Source organism: Sylvia atricapilla, chromosome 6 (assembly GCF_009819655.1).
Source record: "Sylvia atricapilla isolate bSylAtr1 chromosome 6, bSylAtr1.pri, whole genome shotgun sequence".
Taxonomy (NCBI): Eukaryota; Metazoa; Chordata; class Aves; order Passeriformes; family Sylviidae; genus Sylvia; species Sylvia atricapilla.
Genome location: NC_089145.1, coordinates 38,447,419 through 38,462,935, shown reverse-complemented (window position 1 = coordinate 38,462,935; position 15,517 = coordinate 38,447,419). Strand labels below are relative to the sequence as shown.

At 46.1% G+C, this 15,517-nt stretch overlaps 1 protein-coding gene across 2 annotated transcripts in view; it reads left to right on the top strand.

Moving 5' to 3' along the window:
• ARMH4 (armadillo like helical domain containing 4) overlaps positions 1 to 15,517 on the top strand; it is a 53,524-nt gene that overhangs the window by 18,384 nt on the left and 19,623 nt on the right. For both annotated transcript variants that reach the window (XM_066321581.1, XM_066321580.1), the window contains exon 5: positions 2,478 to 2,732. In XM_066321581.1, the coding sequence (XP_066177678.1) occupies positions 2,478 to 2,732 (255 nt within the window). The remainder of the gene's footprint in view (positions 1 to 2,477; positions 2,733 to 15,517) is intronic.

Below are 15,517 nucleotides of genomic sequence, written 5' to 3'. Positions count from 1 at the left end.
CTGTGCTCCTGAAATCCCACACTTGTGAAATTTGTGGTTGTTTTTTTTTTTTTTTGGTGGTGCTGGGGTTTTTTTTAGTGGGTTTTTTTTTTTAAGTGTAGCTTCCTCCTCGTGACCACCAAGTGGTGCTCTGCACTGCACCTTGCAGTAAGGCAAGCTGTTGGCATTTCGGGATGGGGGTTCAAAAGCTGTTTTCAGATGCAGGAATGAGCCAGAGAGGAGAAAGGAACAAGCTCAGAGCCTTTTTCTTCCCTCTTGCTACAAGGATCTCATTATTCCACAGCTTTCTGCTGTGCCTGCCTGGTGATTGATGGAGCTTGGTGATCATCAGATGTGATAAGTAGTCTCAGCACTTTCAATTTGGGTGTTCAGCTTGGCTGCCTTTGAGGCTTTGGAGACAGGGAGATGGCTATCTGTGGCTTCAGCACTCGATCCTGGCAGGTGTGTGTAGTTTGGATTGCTAAAAATCACAAGAAGCTTCTAAAACCCTTGTCCCAGAGTAGTTTTTCAGAGATAAAAATCCCATGCTGGTTCTCTCTTGGTTGGTTTTTGCACCCAGTCTGGGGAAAAGCTCTGTTCATGTTCCTCTTCTCTGCTGTTCTAGTTGTTCAGAACTTCTGCTGTTAAGTTTTGGGATTGTTGATAGCTGTGTTACTGTCAGCAGAGGGAAAAATCCTGCCTACGTTAACTTGTCTTTGCAGGTTTCCTGTGAGCACTCTGCGGGTGCCACTCTCAGCTTCACAGTTGTGTGTTTTATATGAAAACGTGCATTTTGACAGAGAAAATTTCTGATCTTGATTCTGAATGCTGGGTACATTATAATACAGAAACTGCCTATAAAATGCAATGGGAATTTAAGGGGCTAACTGCATCCCTGTGAGCTCCATTAGGTGCTCTGTGTGGTGTCATTGTGGCAGGAATGATCTTTCCAGGTACCAAAAGCTACGCTCCAGCAGGATGATGCAGCTAAATCCCAGCAGCAGCTCATTTGTATGGAATACAGGAGCAGAACTGAAAGGGATTGTCTTGTCTGGTGAGCTGAGGAAAACGTGCAGTGTTTGGAAGTGAATCCTTGAATTGCAGGGGAAGGAAGTGCCACAGGACAGCATAGTGGATCAGTGGGTTTAGAACATGCACTGATTTCTCATATTGTCATATCTCATGTTGATATTCCAATCTGTGGAGGCCATTTAATCCAGGCTGGATTGCCAGCAACTAATATGAGGTACAACTACAGCAGAAATAAAGGGAAATTTGGATAACAAGGGGTCATTTGGCTGGATTGTTAGTTTTTAATGCCTGGATGCAGGGTGATGGGCTTCCCAGTCTGACTACATCAGGTGGGAATTTTTCTACAGGGCTGAGCAGAGTTGGTGTAAATTAGATAAGAGTTCATAAATACTACATTTCGATTCTCAGCCTTGAAAAACTAACTGTGAGAAATTCAAAGCATGCCATTGTTCCAGATATTATCTTTCCCTGGTGGGTGGCTCCATCAGTAGCAATTAAATAGCTCCAGTGCAAATTCTGGCACAGGATGTCCCTGAGATTTTGGGAAATAGAACTTGGGAAAAGAAACTTTGGGAAGACTGCCTCTGTATTTGCCCCGCTCTAGACTTCCTTCAGCATCTGGAGCCAGTTGTGGTTGGAAATAGGAAAAAATAGGAAAAAACCTTTGGTTTGATCCAGTACAGTGATTCCTGTGTTGCCTGTGTTTAGATTCTAGGGATGAAATATGGCTTAAATATTTATTTTTCCATCTGTTAACAGTACAGACAGTTTTGCAAAAAATGGGTATCTGCTGTAGGGAAGAAGTCATGGAATCACAGAACAGTTTGGATTGAAAGGGACCTTAAAGATCATCTTGTTTCAACCCCCTCCCCCTTCCATGGCCAGGGAAACATTGCACTAAACTCACAGTAATTTCCTCAAATCACAACTGTCAGCTCCCCTGTGAAGTGTTGGCTATGCTGCTTTCTTTCCAGCACTTTCCAAGGCCAGATTGGGATGGAGCTTGGAGCAACCTGGTCTTGAAGGCAGGGCCCTTTCCAGAGCAGGAAAGACTCAATAACAGCTAAACATAAGAACCAACTTACCGCTGCCTCCAAGATTGGAAATCAGGGAAAGAGCTCTCACTTGAGCTGTAATTAGTTAAGCAGGGAGCTCTGTAGTTACAGATGCCCAGGTGTTGGTACACATGCACATCCTTGTTTGCACCCTGCTGCTAGGAAGCAGATAATTACTGCATTTCCCACTAATTTGAGAGTCTGAGACAGCATCTCCTTGTTCCCCAGGAACTTCCAGTGGTGTTGAGCTCCTCCAAATGAAGCCCTGTGGGTGTCTTTCCTCTCAGAGGACAGGCACAAGTTGATTCAGCTGCCTTTGGAGAGGCTCAGCCTGGTACTCACCTAGAAGGATCTGGGAACCTTCTGCTGGTGGGATGTCTCCTGACCTTTCTTTCCTGTCTCTCTGGCCAGAGGGTGAGGAAGAGGAAGAGGACGAAGAGGAGGAGGAGGAAGAAGAAGAGGAGGAAGAGGAAGACGAGGAGGACAAAGACATAGACCTGATGGATGAAAGCATGGAGGGTGACACGGAGCTGCCAGGCTTCACACTTCCAGGAGAGACCTCCCAGGAGCCCCTGGCTGGCCTGGAAAACCCTGTGGCCCAGCTGGCTGGAGTATCCTACCAGGTTCCTGACACCATTGAGTGGGAGCAGCAGAACCAGGGTCTGGGTAAGAGACCCCCTTCTTCCTTTACCCTTCACATTTCCTGCTCTTCACTGCACAAAATAGTCCCTCCTACCAGTCGTGGCTTGGCTCTTAAGCGCAAAGCAAGCTCATTCATGAGGAAACCCAGTTCACCAGTGACAGCTGGTGGAAACTGGGATGTGTCCCAGGCAGCGTGACCTGACTTGTCATTTTGGGGAAAATAAGGATTCTCCAAACCTGCTCCTTCATTCCCAGAGCTTCATATTTTGCTCCAGGGGTGGACGATAAAAATAACTTCCAAGATGAGATTCCTGGGGAAATTTCAGTTCCCTTTGCCCAAGGTGGGTTGGTGCAGGTATATTTGTCCTGTGGGAACAAAGGAGTTGGGCATTTGCTCATCTGCCTGTTTGTTACTTCAGCAGCATTTGTCTGAATTCCACTTTTCTGGCATTTTAAGGGGTGCATGGTGCAGCCATGGGAACCTGTGCTGGCAGTATGAAGACAAACCTGCAAAGCCTCTGTAAAGCTTTATACAATTTATTCCTGCTGTGCATGTAGGCCCTGTGTTTAATCACTGGACTGACTTACTCCACCTAGGAGTCAGTGTTTATATGTGTGAAGTCCATGCAAGTCCAAACTGGTGTGGGACAAGGAAGATCTTAGAAAGGAACTTGTCCAGCTTGGCAAAAGGCTCTGGAATGATTTCCCAACACACTCAATTCCCAAGCCAACCCCTGTCAAACACAATGGGAACTTTTCAGGTGAATTTGTGAGAGCTGAACCACATCTAGACAGAAGGTCTTCATGTCTGACTATTAATGAGTTAGTTGTTCTGAGAAGCTCATCATATTAAAAAAAGCCCCAAATATAACCCCCCCCCTTTTATATGTTGTTTATTATGTTGTGTCTATTACTATATGGTTTCTGTCACTTCCCTTGAATGTGTAATCTGGTTTAACCTGGAGGTTCTCCTCTGTGATGCTGTTTCCAGCCTGCTTTAGGGATGTTGGCTTCCTTAATTGAATCAAAGACTGTGTTTCAGGAACTGTGTGGGAGGGCTGATTTTCAGAACCCAGTGGGAGGCTTTGAGGGGAGATTGAGTTTGCAGCAGGACTGATCCCTCCCTGTCACACTGGAATCCTGCTGGAATCCTGAATCCTGTTGTAAAAGCACCATGTTGGGTGGTGTCTGTGTCAGACCTGGGTTTTTTTTGTGTGTTTTTTTTTTTTTTTTTGAACAAAACAAAAAAAGCTGGGTGAAAGAGGTGTGTGGTGCTGTTGTAGATTACAATATTTGATGTGAACTTTTGGGGTTACAGAGGAGTTATTCTGTGCCAGGCACAACTCAGCTCATTGTTTATGCAGGTCTGGACTGGAGTCACAGCTGCATTTCCAGCTGCTGGAAGAAGAGGCTTGGGGTAGGAATTGCAAATCTGGTACAGAAGGCAGGTGAGAAAACAGTGACCAGGGGCTGATGCTGTTCCTCAGACCCTGGAAAGGGCATCTTTCCAAAAGTTTCAGACAAGGAATAAACAGACTGTGGTAAAAGGCAGGATTCTTCTCCTCAGCTTTGACTTCCATGCACATTGGAGGAGCCCTGTGAAGTGTGAGCTGGGTCAGCATCAGAGGGATGACACTGGGCAGGTGTAGACTTTGGTGTTCTCCAGAAGTCACCAGATCCAAGTAGTTTGGATTGCCTTTTGTTTTTAGGCTGTTGCAGTCTGTGCAGACATCCATGAGGGAGAGGATGAGGCTGTGGCTGAGCTGAGATCATTTTTAGGAACTGGATGGGACTTCTGTGTAGTGCTGTGCTGGCAAAAAAAGAGGGGACACAGTGGGATCAGCCTCTTTGCTTGTGACTCACCCCTCTGATTCTAGCAGGCAAAAGATAAAAATGTCTTTACACTTATGTAAAGAGCCATTTATTCTTTTCCTGTCTGGATGACCTCAGTGGCTCTGTGACACTGCTCCTTCCCCCTCTGCAGTGTGCTGGTGCTCAGCAGAACTCCTAAGAGAAAGAGAAATTATTTATGTTTTAGAGGCACAAAGAAAATGGGACTAGATGAGAAGATTGGAGCTAAATGATCTTTAAGATCCCTTCCAACCCAAGGTGTTCCATGATTCTGTGATTCTTTGAAAACCAAGGACTTGCATGAGCTCACACTGATAACCTAAGGCCGTGGAAGGAGCTGGGCCCAGGGGATGAGACCTGATTTCCTGGGAGTGAGTGGGGAATGGGAGATGCCTCTGCAGGGGTGTAGCCCTTCCCCTCTCCAGTTTGTGCCGGGTGTGAATTTCTGCCCTGGTTCCCAGCTCTGCATTCCTGGGCACACATCAGGCTACCTCTGTGTCCATACTTGGTCCTGGCTTTGTGCTTCTTTATGGGGTGTATTTGGGAAAACAGGAAAGGTGGAAAAAGCACACAGCTTGTGTTAAGAACAGAAGAAATCCCCCAAACCTGGCAGGAAGCTGGAGGAGCTGCTCCCAATGTTCTGCTGGAGCACCTGGAGAGACCAGACTCACTGTAAAAGACTTGTTAAGCTTTAGAGCTGCTGGATGGGTGCATGGGCTATTTTTCTCTGAAACTCTCTTTTTCTCTAGGTGATTTTCACCATTGAAAATTCCGTCCTTTTAATTTGGGAGCTGCTTTGTAACTGGTCGCCATCCCCAGAGGGCTTCTGTGTGTCTCTTCCTTCCCTAAATAGTGCTGAGATGTGAAGAGTTTCCTTATTGTGTAAATTAAGCAGGGTTTGGAAAGGGAAGTTGTTCTACTTCACCTGAGATATAGCACTGGAAAGAGAGACCTGAAGGAAGGTGACAATACCCAACAGAGAACAGGATGAGGGGACAACATCCAACACCAAACTTTTCCAGTTGGCATTTTCCATTTTTAAAATACTTTGCACTCTTGTCCTCCTCCTGGGGATGCTTCTGTCCTCTAGCCTTTGGAATTTTGACATTTAATGCTAAAACCTATCGTGCAGAAGAGGCCACAAGTGTTGGAATAGCTGTTCTGGTGTTGGAAGAGCTGTTCTCAGGTCAGTTATTATCGAGTTTGTTTGCTCAGATGGCTGACATGCTGCAAATCCCTGGAGAACAAGGAGCTTGATCCACAAACCAGCTTGGCAGAGCAAGAGACAGTTTGGATTTTTGTAGTGGTCAATGAGAAGGCGCTGGAGGAACAGAATCATTAAAAATGTCAGTTCTGGGCAGTCAGATGGTCCTGCATTAACTCCAGCTGAGCAAAAGCCATTTGTAAGCACCAGTAACGAGACTGACAGTTTTATAGCCCATCAACTGGCTCTCTAATCAGCAGTATGTAGACAAAGAGTAAAGCGGAAAATGAGAAAAGCTGTGCATTTATAAAATAGAATTTCACCCTCCAAAAGCCGTCCTGGCAGCCTGCAGCCCTGGGGAAGCAAGAATATGCTTAATTTTGAAGCTGAATATGATTTGGGATCTGGTTTGGTGTCCTGTTCAAGTGCTTTGCTTTCACAGGTTGCCAGTGAAGGACAGAGCAGCACTTTTGGACCTCTCTGCATTCTCTGTGAAGTGACTTTGGTGCCTCTGTACTTGTTTCTTGACTTGTGTATAGGTGTGTGGTAGCCAGACACTAAATGCCTGCAGAGTGTCAGAGGAACTCAAAGACCAAGTGTGTAGCTTGAATTTTCAGGGAATAAATAAAAATACCTGTGATTTCCCCTTGCTCCCTCTTCTGTGGTGCATTACCAGGAGAACTGCAGTTGTTTGAGGTGTGTCCAAACCTGGTGAACAGTTTATGGTCCTTTAGTTATTCTTCATGCATCTTAGAGCAGGTGGTCTTTGCTGTGCAACTCCAAGGAGATCAAACCCCTCTGCTTCTGTTGGTGGTGCCTTCTTCTCCACAAACACTCAAGAGTGTTTATCCTCCCAGTTCTGTGGGAATTCTTAATTTAGCAAGAATGAGCCAAGAGGGAAATGGCCTTAGACTTCCAAGGCTATTTCCTGGTGCCTTAGTGCTTGCCTTTCATCCACACCCCAAGGTGAATAACTTTTGCTATCCACAGCAGGGAACAGCAGGAGATCTAGGGCAATTTACTAAGCCTTTAATTTTATCACATTGGGGCATGCAGTAGTTTGCTTAGTGCATTTAAAACGTGTAGACTAGGCATTTTCTTCTTTCTCCATTTAGGGCCCACTTGATGTAATTTTTCTGTGTTTGCTAACATGGTTTTGCACCTTTGTCTTCATCAACCTGCAGTTCCATATTACATCTGAATTTACTTTCTGTGGTGGCTTGTATGTATGGTAGGTACTTTTTTTTTATTCTCTGTTTTAACCTAAATCCATTTTGTCCAGGTCTGCCTTTCTTTAGCTGACCCATTGGTGTGTTCTTTGCATCCGCCTGTTTATGGCAATACCACATTGCAGGATTTTAGCTTGTGAGAAGTCACCTGAGTTGCCTGGTTCCACAGCATTTGTTCTGATTTCCATCTGCCCATGGAGGAATTGTGCACAGGGGAGTTTAGACCGTCCTGTGGATAGGATTTAGAGAATAAAAAACGACTAGAAAACCAGCAATTTAGGAAGAAGTTATGAAGTGTAACAATATAATTCTCAACACGTAGTTTCCAAAATATAAACCATGTCTGTGTTTCATGTATTTTTGTGAGCAGGACATTAGTTCTTACCATAATGGAAGGTTGTATAACTCTCTCAGGTAATGACAAGGCACTTGCACAATAAACACACTTTTGGGATATGATTTCTTTTTTTAGTATATAATGGATAAAAAAATTTTGCAGCTCTGAGCAGCTACTGATAGAGAAAATAGCTCTCATTGTATTGCAAATCTGTGGTCACAAATTACACAACATAAACCATATAACAGATACCTCTGGTTAATGATGGTGAGGCAGAGGAGCAGAAGGACAGTAGTGGAAGATGATGAATGTTTGAAATGTCATTTTTACAGGAAGATAGGATTAATGCTTTTATGGGCAAAAATAACCAGCATTAGGAAGGCAGGAGCTGAGACTCAGAAATTAGTAATATGTTCTTTAATTTCTGCCACAAATGGATCTATTTTAAGTACTCTTACAGCTCGTGGCATTGGAACATCAGAGTGCCTTTTAATCTTTAATGCATTTGTCTCCTTAATCACCCTGGAAAGGCTCATCTGTGTTTTAAAGGTGGTGAGCAAAACCACAGAGAGGCCCAGTGACCCCTCTGGTTTCACAAGGGAGCCTTTGGCAGAGTGGGGATTTGAAGGAGGGGAATTAAATTAGCACTTGGGCTTTGCCTTTCCCTTCTAGAGGCAGGGTGTGCACACCTGCATTTCTCCCTGGAATGGGAGCAAAGGATCACTCAGAGAGTCACCATCCTAAGAGTTCATAGGAATCCCAGGTGGGAGAGCTGGCAGGAGCCAGGATAAGCAGCAAGTTTTCCTTCTCTACATACTCCAAGTGCAGCTGCCTGCAGCAATCCTGCTCTCTGTGGCCTTGCCCTATCCATGGTATTTGTGGGAGTTTTGTGGCACCAAGCACTGGCCATGCAAGGTCTGGGTTCCAGACGGCTGCAGACAGAAATGAGCAGTCTCAGGAACAGAGATGATTATTTTCCCTGTCTTTCTGAGTGCTCCAAATAATTTATACAGTTCCATATGTTCCTTGCTAGCTCCCCTTCCCTCTCCCAAGCAGCAGTGAAGCTCCCACCATCAATCTGTGCCTAACTCAGGTTTCAGTCCCTTGTGAGGGATGTGCACTCCCTTTGGAATTGCTGCTTTTTTACCTAAGAGATTGTTCATGGTTGCATCTCCATCCTGGAGCAGACTCATATTTAATCAGATTTGTCTTGTCAAAGGGAATTCTGCATCCTGTCTGTGAGCAGTGATGATCCTCTCTGCCAGCTCAGGGTGACATTCACTGTTATAACAACAGAGCAGCTCCCAAGAGGGGACAATTCACTTCAGAGATGGCTTTTGCTCCTCATCAGATCTAATTCCAAGGTGTTTGGGGGAGTGTGTCTCTCTAATATTCCTTCTTTCTTCAGCCTGCTGGCTCCCTGCATGGCCTTGTGCTGAGATCTGGGTCACTGGGACCTTCCAGGAGACACAAAACTTGGACAAGTCTGAGCCCTGTGGTCCTGACCTGTCACCCTTTTGTGCTCTTCCCTTTTTCCATCCAGCACAAGGCTGCTGCGCCCTTGGGAATGAGGCCAGTGTGTTTCAAAGGGAAAACGGGAACAGTGTGTCTGCCCTGTGAACTGGGGTGAGGAGATTCCAGCCATGGAGCACAAACCCCTAATGAGTAGGAGCCAAGTCCTTCCTCTTGGAAGCACCTCAGCTCTTGACCTCAAAGCAGAAATCAAGGCTAAGAGAAGGGAAAATGGATGAGGGAAGTGGTTGAGTCACCATCCCTGGAGGGATTTAAAAGCTGTATGGATGTGGTACTTGGGGATATGTGTTGGTGGTGGCTTGGCAGTGCTGGGGAAATGGTTGATCTTGATCTTTAAGGGGCTTTTCAAACCAAACAGTCCTGTGATCTTAGGAGTAAATCAGAAGATTGGAGGGTGTCTTGGTGATTCCCAGATCAGCTATCAGAAACAGGTGACACAAAGCTGTTGCTATCAGTAATCAGGCTGATATTTTACCCTGACTTTTTTGTTGGAGTGTATCGGGAAACAGTGGCACTAAAACATCCTTGGATACATTACTTTGAAATACCAGCCCTTCCACTAAGTTTATGCATCCTGTGTCAGGGGAAGCCTAAGCCCATTTGTTACCAGCCTTTAAGTGCTGCCTCCAGGGGCTAGGGGAGGATTTAGAGGCATTTTTCTCAGTTTTGGCTCTGCCTTCCCTCTCCCTGCCCATGGAGAAGATGGAGCCCCATCAGACAATGTATTAAAACGAAATTACTGACTCTTAAAGGGAGGAGTGAAGAGATCTTGTCCATCCATGGCATTTCTGCTTCTTTTCCTGCAGTTTGGAGAGAGTTGGCATGAACATATGGAGAAATTGTCTGCCAGTTTGTGGAGAGAGGGGACTTTGGTCATAATGGTTGGTGTGAGAGGTCCCAGTGACTGGGGAAAGTTTCTAATGGACTCTGGGATACCTGGGTGAATCCAAGTCTGAGGGCTGCTGCCAATCCTGCCTACCCTAATCCGCACTACTCTGCTAGGCAAAAATTCCCTGAAATACCTGCAAGGAGGATTCAGCAGCTTCTCTGGTGGAAACATCTGTGGAAGACTCCCCTGCACAGCTCAGGTAGGGGAGTCTTGGGTGATGTCTGTGTGCAGAGAGCATTAGGGAAGGTTTACTGAGGACAGCCCTTCACCAAGGATTGTCAAGCTTTGGAACAGGCTGCCCAGGAAAATGATTGTGTCACTGGCCCTGGAAGTGTTCAAAAAACTTGTGGATACGGTTTAGTGATGGAAATGGTGGTTGGTGTTGGGTTGGTGGTCGGACTTGATATTTGACATCTTTTCCAGCATTAATGATTCTGTGAAAATCTCCCTTCTTTGCTTGCTGGGTGGCACAGAAGGGCAGCTGCAGCAACAGCTGTGCCTGGCCTTTCCCAGCACAGGAAGACTCCTTCTAAAAGACTTTCTGCTGCACCTCCAGTTGCTCCTGCCAGCCCATGAAAGCAAAGCTGGAAAACTCAGGCACATGTCTGAGCATTTCTGACCTTCCCCAGCTGTCTGCCTCTATCCATCTGTTGGGCACATCCTTTAAAGTTAGGATGTGTCTGCCTTGGAGCATGACTTTGCATTTGCTGCACCAGGTGATTTATCTTGGGGTGTTGTTTTTTTTTTTTTTTTTTGCCTGGATTCAAGGATAGGGTCCATTAGCCTGCACAGAGCTCCGTGCTCTGAAGGCTTGGCTGCATCTGCTGCCCGAGCACCATCTGGGCTCCTGCACAGCACGGTGAGGCAGGAATCCTTCTGGGCTGTCAGCTGCCTTGGATTGCCTGTCCCCTTGCCTGTCAGCCCCACTGGAATGTAAATCAGAGTGTCTTTGCTCTCTCTTTAATCTGCAGTAATCCTTGTTCTTTCCGATCCCTGCAGTTTCAGTGTACACATGTGTCACTTCTCAGCGTGCTATGCCTCTTGTCCCACCCTTCAGTTTCTATATGTCAGAAAACTTGGCTCCATTTAGACAGAGGAGCTGGTTTTGAGCCCCTCTCTCCCTTTGGATTTTAGCAGTCACTTAGCTTGATTGAAGATCACAGGCAGGGTGTGCTTTCCCTGGGTGAGAGTTACTCATTTTTCCTTTGTGTGCCTGTCCAGGTGGCCTTTGCCATGTAAAAAGAGGCTTGTCCTTACATTGGAGGAATCACATTTATTTTCTAATAGTGATCTATACTGCAGTGCAAAAATCTGTCTGTTTTCATGGCATTCAAGAAATGGAGAGAGGGGAATGTGAAGGTTCATCAGCCTTGAATTGCCTCTGTCCTTCTGGGGATTTACATCAGAGCTGATCTTTGGGGTTCAGATGGCAGAGCTGGTGAGAGAAAAATGGAGGAAAAGAGCTTTTTGCAACAAGTAGCAGGAAGAGAGAGGGTAATTTATTGAGAGGGTAATTTTAAAATGTTCCTTCCTAATGAGAATGTAGATGCACTTTCTGCTTGGACAGTGCAAACCACAAATGACTGATGCTAAACCTGTCTCCCCTCTGGTGTTCACTCAGATTAAGACCCCTTGAGAATCAGAGGAGATCCAAGTTATTTCCTGGAAGGATGCTCTCTCTCTCTCTCTCTCTCTCTCTCGCTCTCTCTCTCTCTCTCTCTCTCTCGATATATATATGTAGAAGTTCTGCTCTGCCTGAGAGTGAGTTAGGAACATATATTAGAAATAAGCAAATTGCTCAGACTTTGTCTGACAATGAAATAATTACCTCAAACCTCCAGCAGTTGTTGTTTTGCAAAGATGCTGAGTATCAACATTAATCACAGACAGGGGTCGATATGGTGAGAATTATTGGAGGCTTTTGCATTCTTTTTTCATTTTCCCCCCCCTTGTTTCTGAGTAATTCTAATCACAGCCTCGTCCGAGCCTGGGCTGTAATGAAGGGTTTCAGCCAGGCTGCTCCCTGATAGCCTATCATTTATTTTAATATACCAGCAGCACCATCTGTGCTTGAGGCGTTATTAATGTGAAGTGAGGCCAAGAGGTTCTCCAGTCTGAGTCCTTTTTGAGGCTGTTTCTCCCAAATCCCCCTTTGCCCTCTGACCATTCAGGCTGCCTTTCTCAGTCAGGTGTGGGAATGGTTCTGCAGGAGTGGCTGCTCAGCCTCCTGTGTCTTGTCCCCAGAGGAGCCTCTGTTTTGTTTAGCAGTGTCACATGCTGTGCTGCCGTCACTGTTCCCTTAAGCTGGATGTGCTGCTGCACCCCTCAAACCAGCTTAGGGATGCCCATGCCAAGGTGCTCAAGAGGATGCTCTGTGTTATGTCAGGAACACAGCCCAAGAGGATTCTCTGTGTTAATGTCAGGAACACAGCCCAGGAAGCCACCCCTGCCACATGTGGCATCTTGGTGACCCTCCTGTGCTTTTGCTGTGTGTGCCAGTTATTCCAGTATTTCCTTCTGCACACTTTGGGACAGCTGTAACACCAGCAGAGGATTTCCAAGACCCCTCAACGGCTTTGGTATGTGGTTTGGGACTGAGGAGAGATCTCAGTGCCTTCCAGTCCCACCAGAAGCTGTTTCCTCCTGTGAGTGAGGGAGTGACTTTCCCCTGCTCAATCCTGGCTGTCCTTACAACCACCCATAAGCAAATTCAGGAAAATGGTAAGATAGGGTTCAGTATAAATAGCCTGCCAGGAACATAACTTTCTTGTGGGTTTTGTAATTTTCTGTATCTGTTGGGACTGGTTAAATACAGTCTCATGATTTTTTGGTTTTAAGGAGTGTTGGGTAGAGGGTCAAGTATTATGTTAGACCCAGTGAGTATCCTAAGGGAAGCAGTGTTTTCTGGTTATATCTGCTCTCCCACAGCCAAAACATGTTCCTGTGAGTGCTGTTTCATCTCTTAAGTCACAGTTTGCAGAGCCTCCATGGTGAGTCAGCCCTGCTCCAGTACAGTCGGATGGACTTTTCCAACCTAAACAATCCTGTGGTTCTTTAATTGCAGTCTGGAGCAGGAGATGCAGGGAGTTAATTTAGTTTTTGGTAGACAGAGGCAGCCAGGAGCATGTTTCGCTAAGGTGCATGTCATAATGGAGCAGATAAAGTCAGAATCTCAGCTGATGAATGCTCTGGTGAATGCTCTGGTCCCACAGTCTTGGAGCTGCAGAGGGATCTGTGATCTTCTCCAGGACCATGAATTTTGGGCTGCATCACTGGCTCCTCGTGTGTGATTTCAGCCTTTGCATCCTGACAAGCTCAGAGCAAGAGCCGCAGTGGTTGTTTGGCCCAGGTTTAATGTCTCAAACCATGCCAGATCACCCCTGCCTGGCTGCAGGCACGCTCTGACAGCACCAAGCAGACAGAAATGCCTTTGGGGCAGTGCAGGGCTTGAGGTACAGCTCCATGACTCGTTCCAAAAGCTCTGCAGGGGATTCTGTCCCCAGGGATGTCCCTGCAGCTGGTGGGAGCTCCAGGGACTGGGCATGGACATTGCCTGGCACAGACAGTAGGACTTGATGATCTTAGAGGTCTTTCCCAACCCCAATGGTTCTATGAGCACCATCCCTCCAAACCAGAGCAGGCAGCCCTCAACTGGAGTCACCTGCAGGAGGAAAAGCACATTCAGTGGTACTAATTGACAGCAGCAGAGATTAGTTATTGAGGTTTGGTTAGTCACTACTGTGTGGGCTCTGAAGATGAATAGGAGGGTTTAAAGAACAGTGGGACTTGGTGGGTTTTTTTAATATGATCTGAATGTCTTCAAGCTCCTGCCAGCAGTTCCCCTGGATATATTACATGGTGTGGGTGGGCAGGAGAGTTCCCCTATCCTCATCTCCCTGGGATGAGCCAGGAGAGGTCTGCAGCTGCCTGGATTGCTCCTGAGGGTGCTGGAATCCCCTCTGATGGCCTGACAGCTCATGTGTTTCCCTCCTCTGCTCTTCACTGCAGAGAAGTTAGTTTGGATATTATGAAAAAATTTTTCAACCAAGGTATTGTCCAGCCCTGGCACAGCTGCCCAGGGAAAGGGTGATGTCCTCATCGCTGGAGGGATTTAAAAGACCCTGTGGATGTGGCCTTGGCAGTGCGGAGGGAATGGTTGGACTTGATCTTGGAGGGTTTTCCCACCTAAACAATTCTATAGTTCTATGATTCTAAAAGCAGATTTCACTAACAGGGTGATGAGTGTTGGACCCATCCTGCTCTATCCCCAGCCCTGAGCAGCGGTGCAGAGATGTTCCCCATCTGAGATGTTCCCACAGTCCCTCTAAGCTTGGGATGGGTGGTGTTAATGCTCAGGGTAAATACATGGGGGGAAATAGGGCATATTTAGGCCTGGGTAAGTAGGAAAGCTTAGATACTGTTTCTGAAATCCTGGAGAAAATCCTAGGGACAGTCAAGTTCCAGGGGGAAATTTAGGCTGAGAGTTGTTTTTTATTGTTAGTCCTGTAACCACAAGAGAATGAATTTGAATGGCAAACTGGGGAATCGTGGCAGAGAGGAGAAATTAAAGCAAAGCCTCTGTTCCAAATTCTTATGAGAGAAGGGGCAAGATGATATAGTAGGAGCACTGTCCTGGAGGGATGGGGGGGGGATTAAGGAACAGAGAGAAGAATAACAACCAGCATTTTAACTCTGAATCCTCTGTGCCATTCTGCCCCTCTGTGCATCTGGAAAGGGATACAGCCGAGAGGAAAGGGAATGAGGAAGAAGGAGGATAGCCAAAAGGATAAATTAACACTGGATAACCAGAGAATAAATGGGATCCTGTGCAAGGAATGACTGCAGAGATCTTGTCTAGTGCCCCAGAGTGCCAGGAGGATGAGCAAGGGGAGTGTTGCTGTGTGCTCTCCCATCCATAAACTTCTCCTAGAAAAAAAAACCAACTATAAACATCTTCTAGAAAAATGCTCTTGGTCACTGCCGGCCTCACTAAGGCAGCCTGATCTTTGGTCTGGCCCAAACTGCATCATCTGATCACAGCCAGTGTTGCTTTTTCATGAGAGTCCTTGAGCAGATCACTTCCTCACCCTGTGCCTGAGTGCTGGTGTTCATAGATGGGACAATTCCAATGCTCTGTGAGGGCTAATTCTTTAAGATTCTTTTGGGCAAGTTCTGACTCTTTGCATGTTTGTAGGGCATTTGTCACGTGTGTTTGTGTGTGTGATTTCAGGTGACCTTTCAGCTCTCACAATAACAGAAATTATTAACAAGAAATGCAGTTTCTTCCTCCTATATTACAATTTGCTCATTAAATGTTCACAGTTGCTGGGACAAAAATCTGTATTGAAGCCTGCTGAAGGGGAAGGCTGTGAATTGGTGAATTCAGCAGTGAATTGGTGCAGGCAGGAGAGTGAGGAAGGGAAATATGAGGTCTGTGTTTGCCTTTCTCTGAGAGCATCTGCCTTCAGAGATGGGATGTGGGGCTCAGCTGATCCAGTACACCCATTCTTAGATTTTCTTTCTTTGGCATGGGATTCTCCCTGCAGCCCTTAACCACGTGCCAGGGTCAGAAAACCCAAAAACTGTCTGCTTTTTGCAGACTGGCGGGGAGCTGTGACTCAGGAAGGGAAAGCACTTTCAGTGTCTTTCAAATTCACCAGGCTCCAAATAAAACATTTTAATACTGAAATCAGAGATGTGACCTTGTCAATAATTTATCTGAGGGACCAAAGACAGGCAGCTGAGTGCAGACTTCAGTGTAAGTCT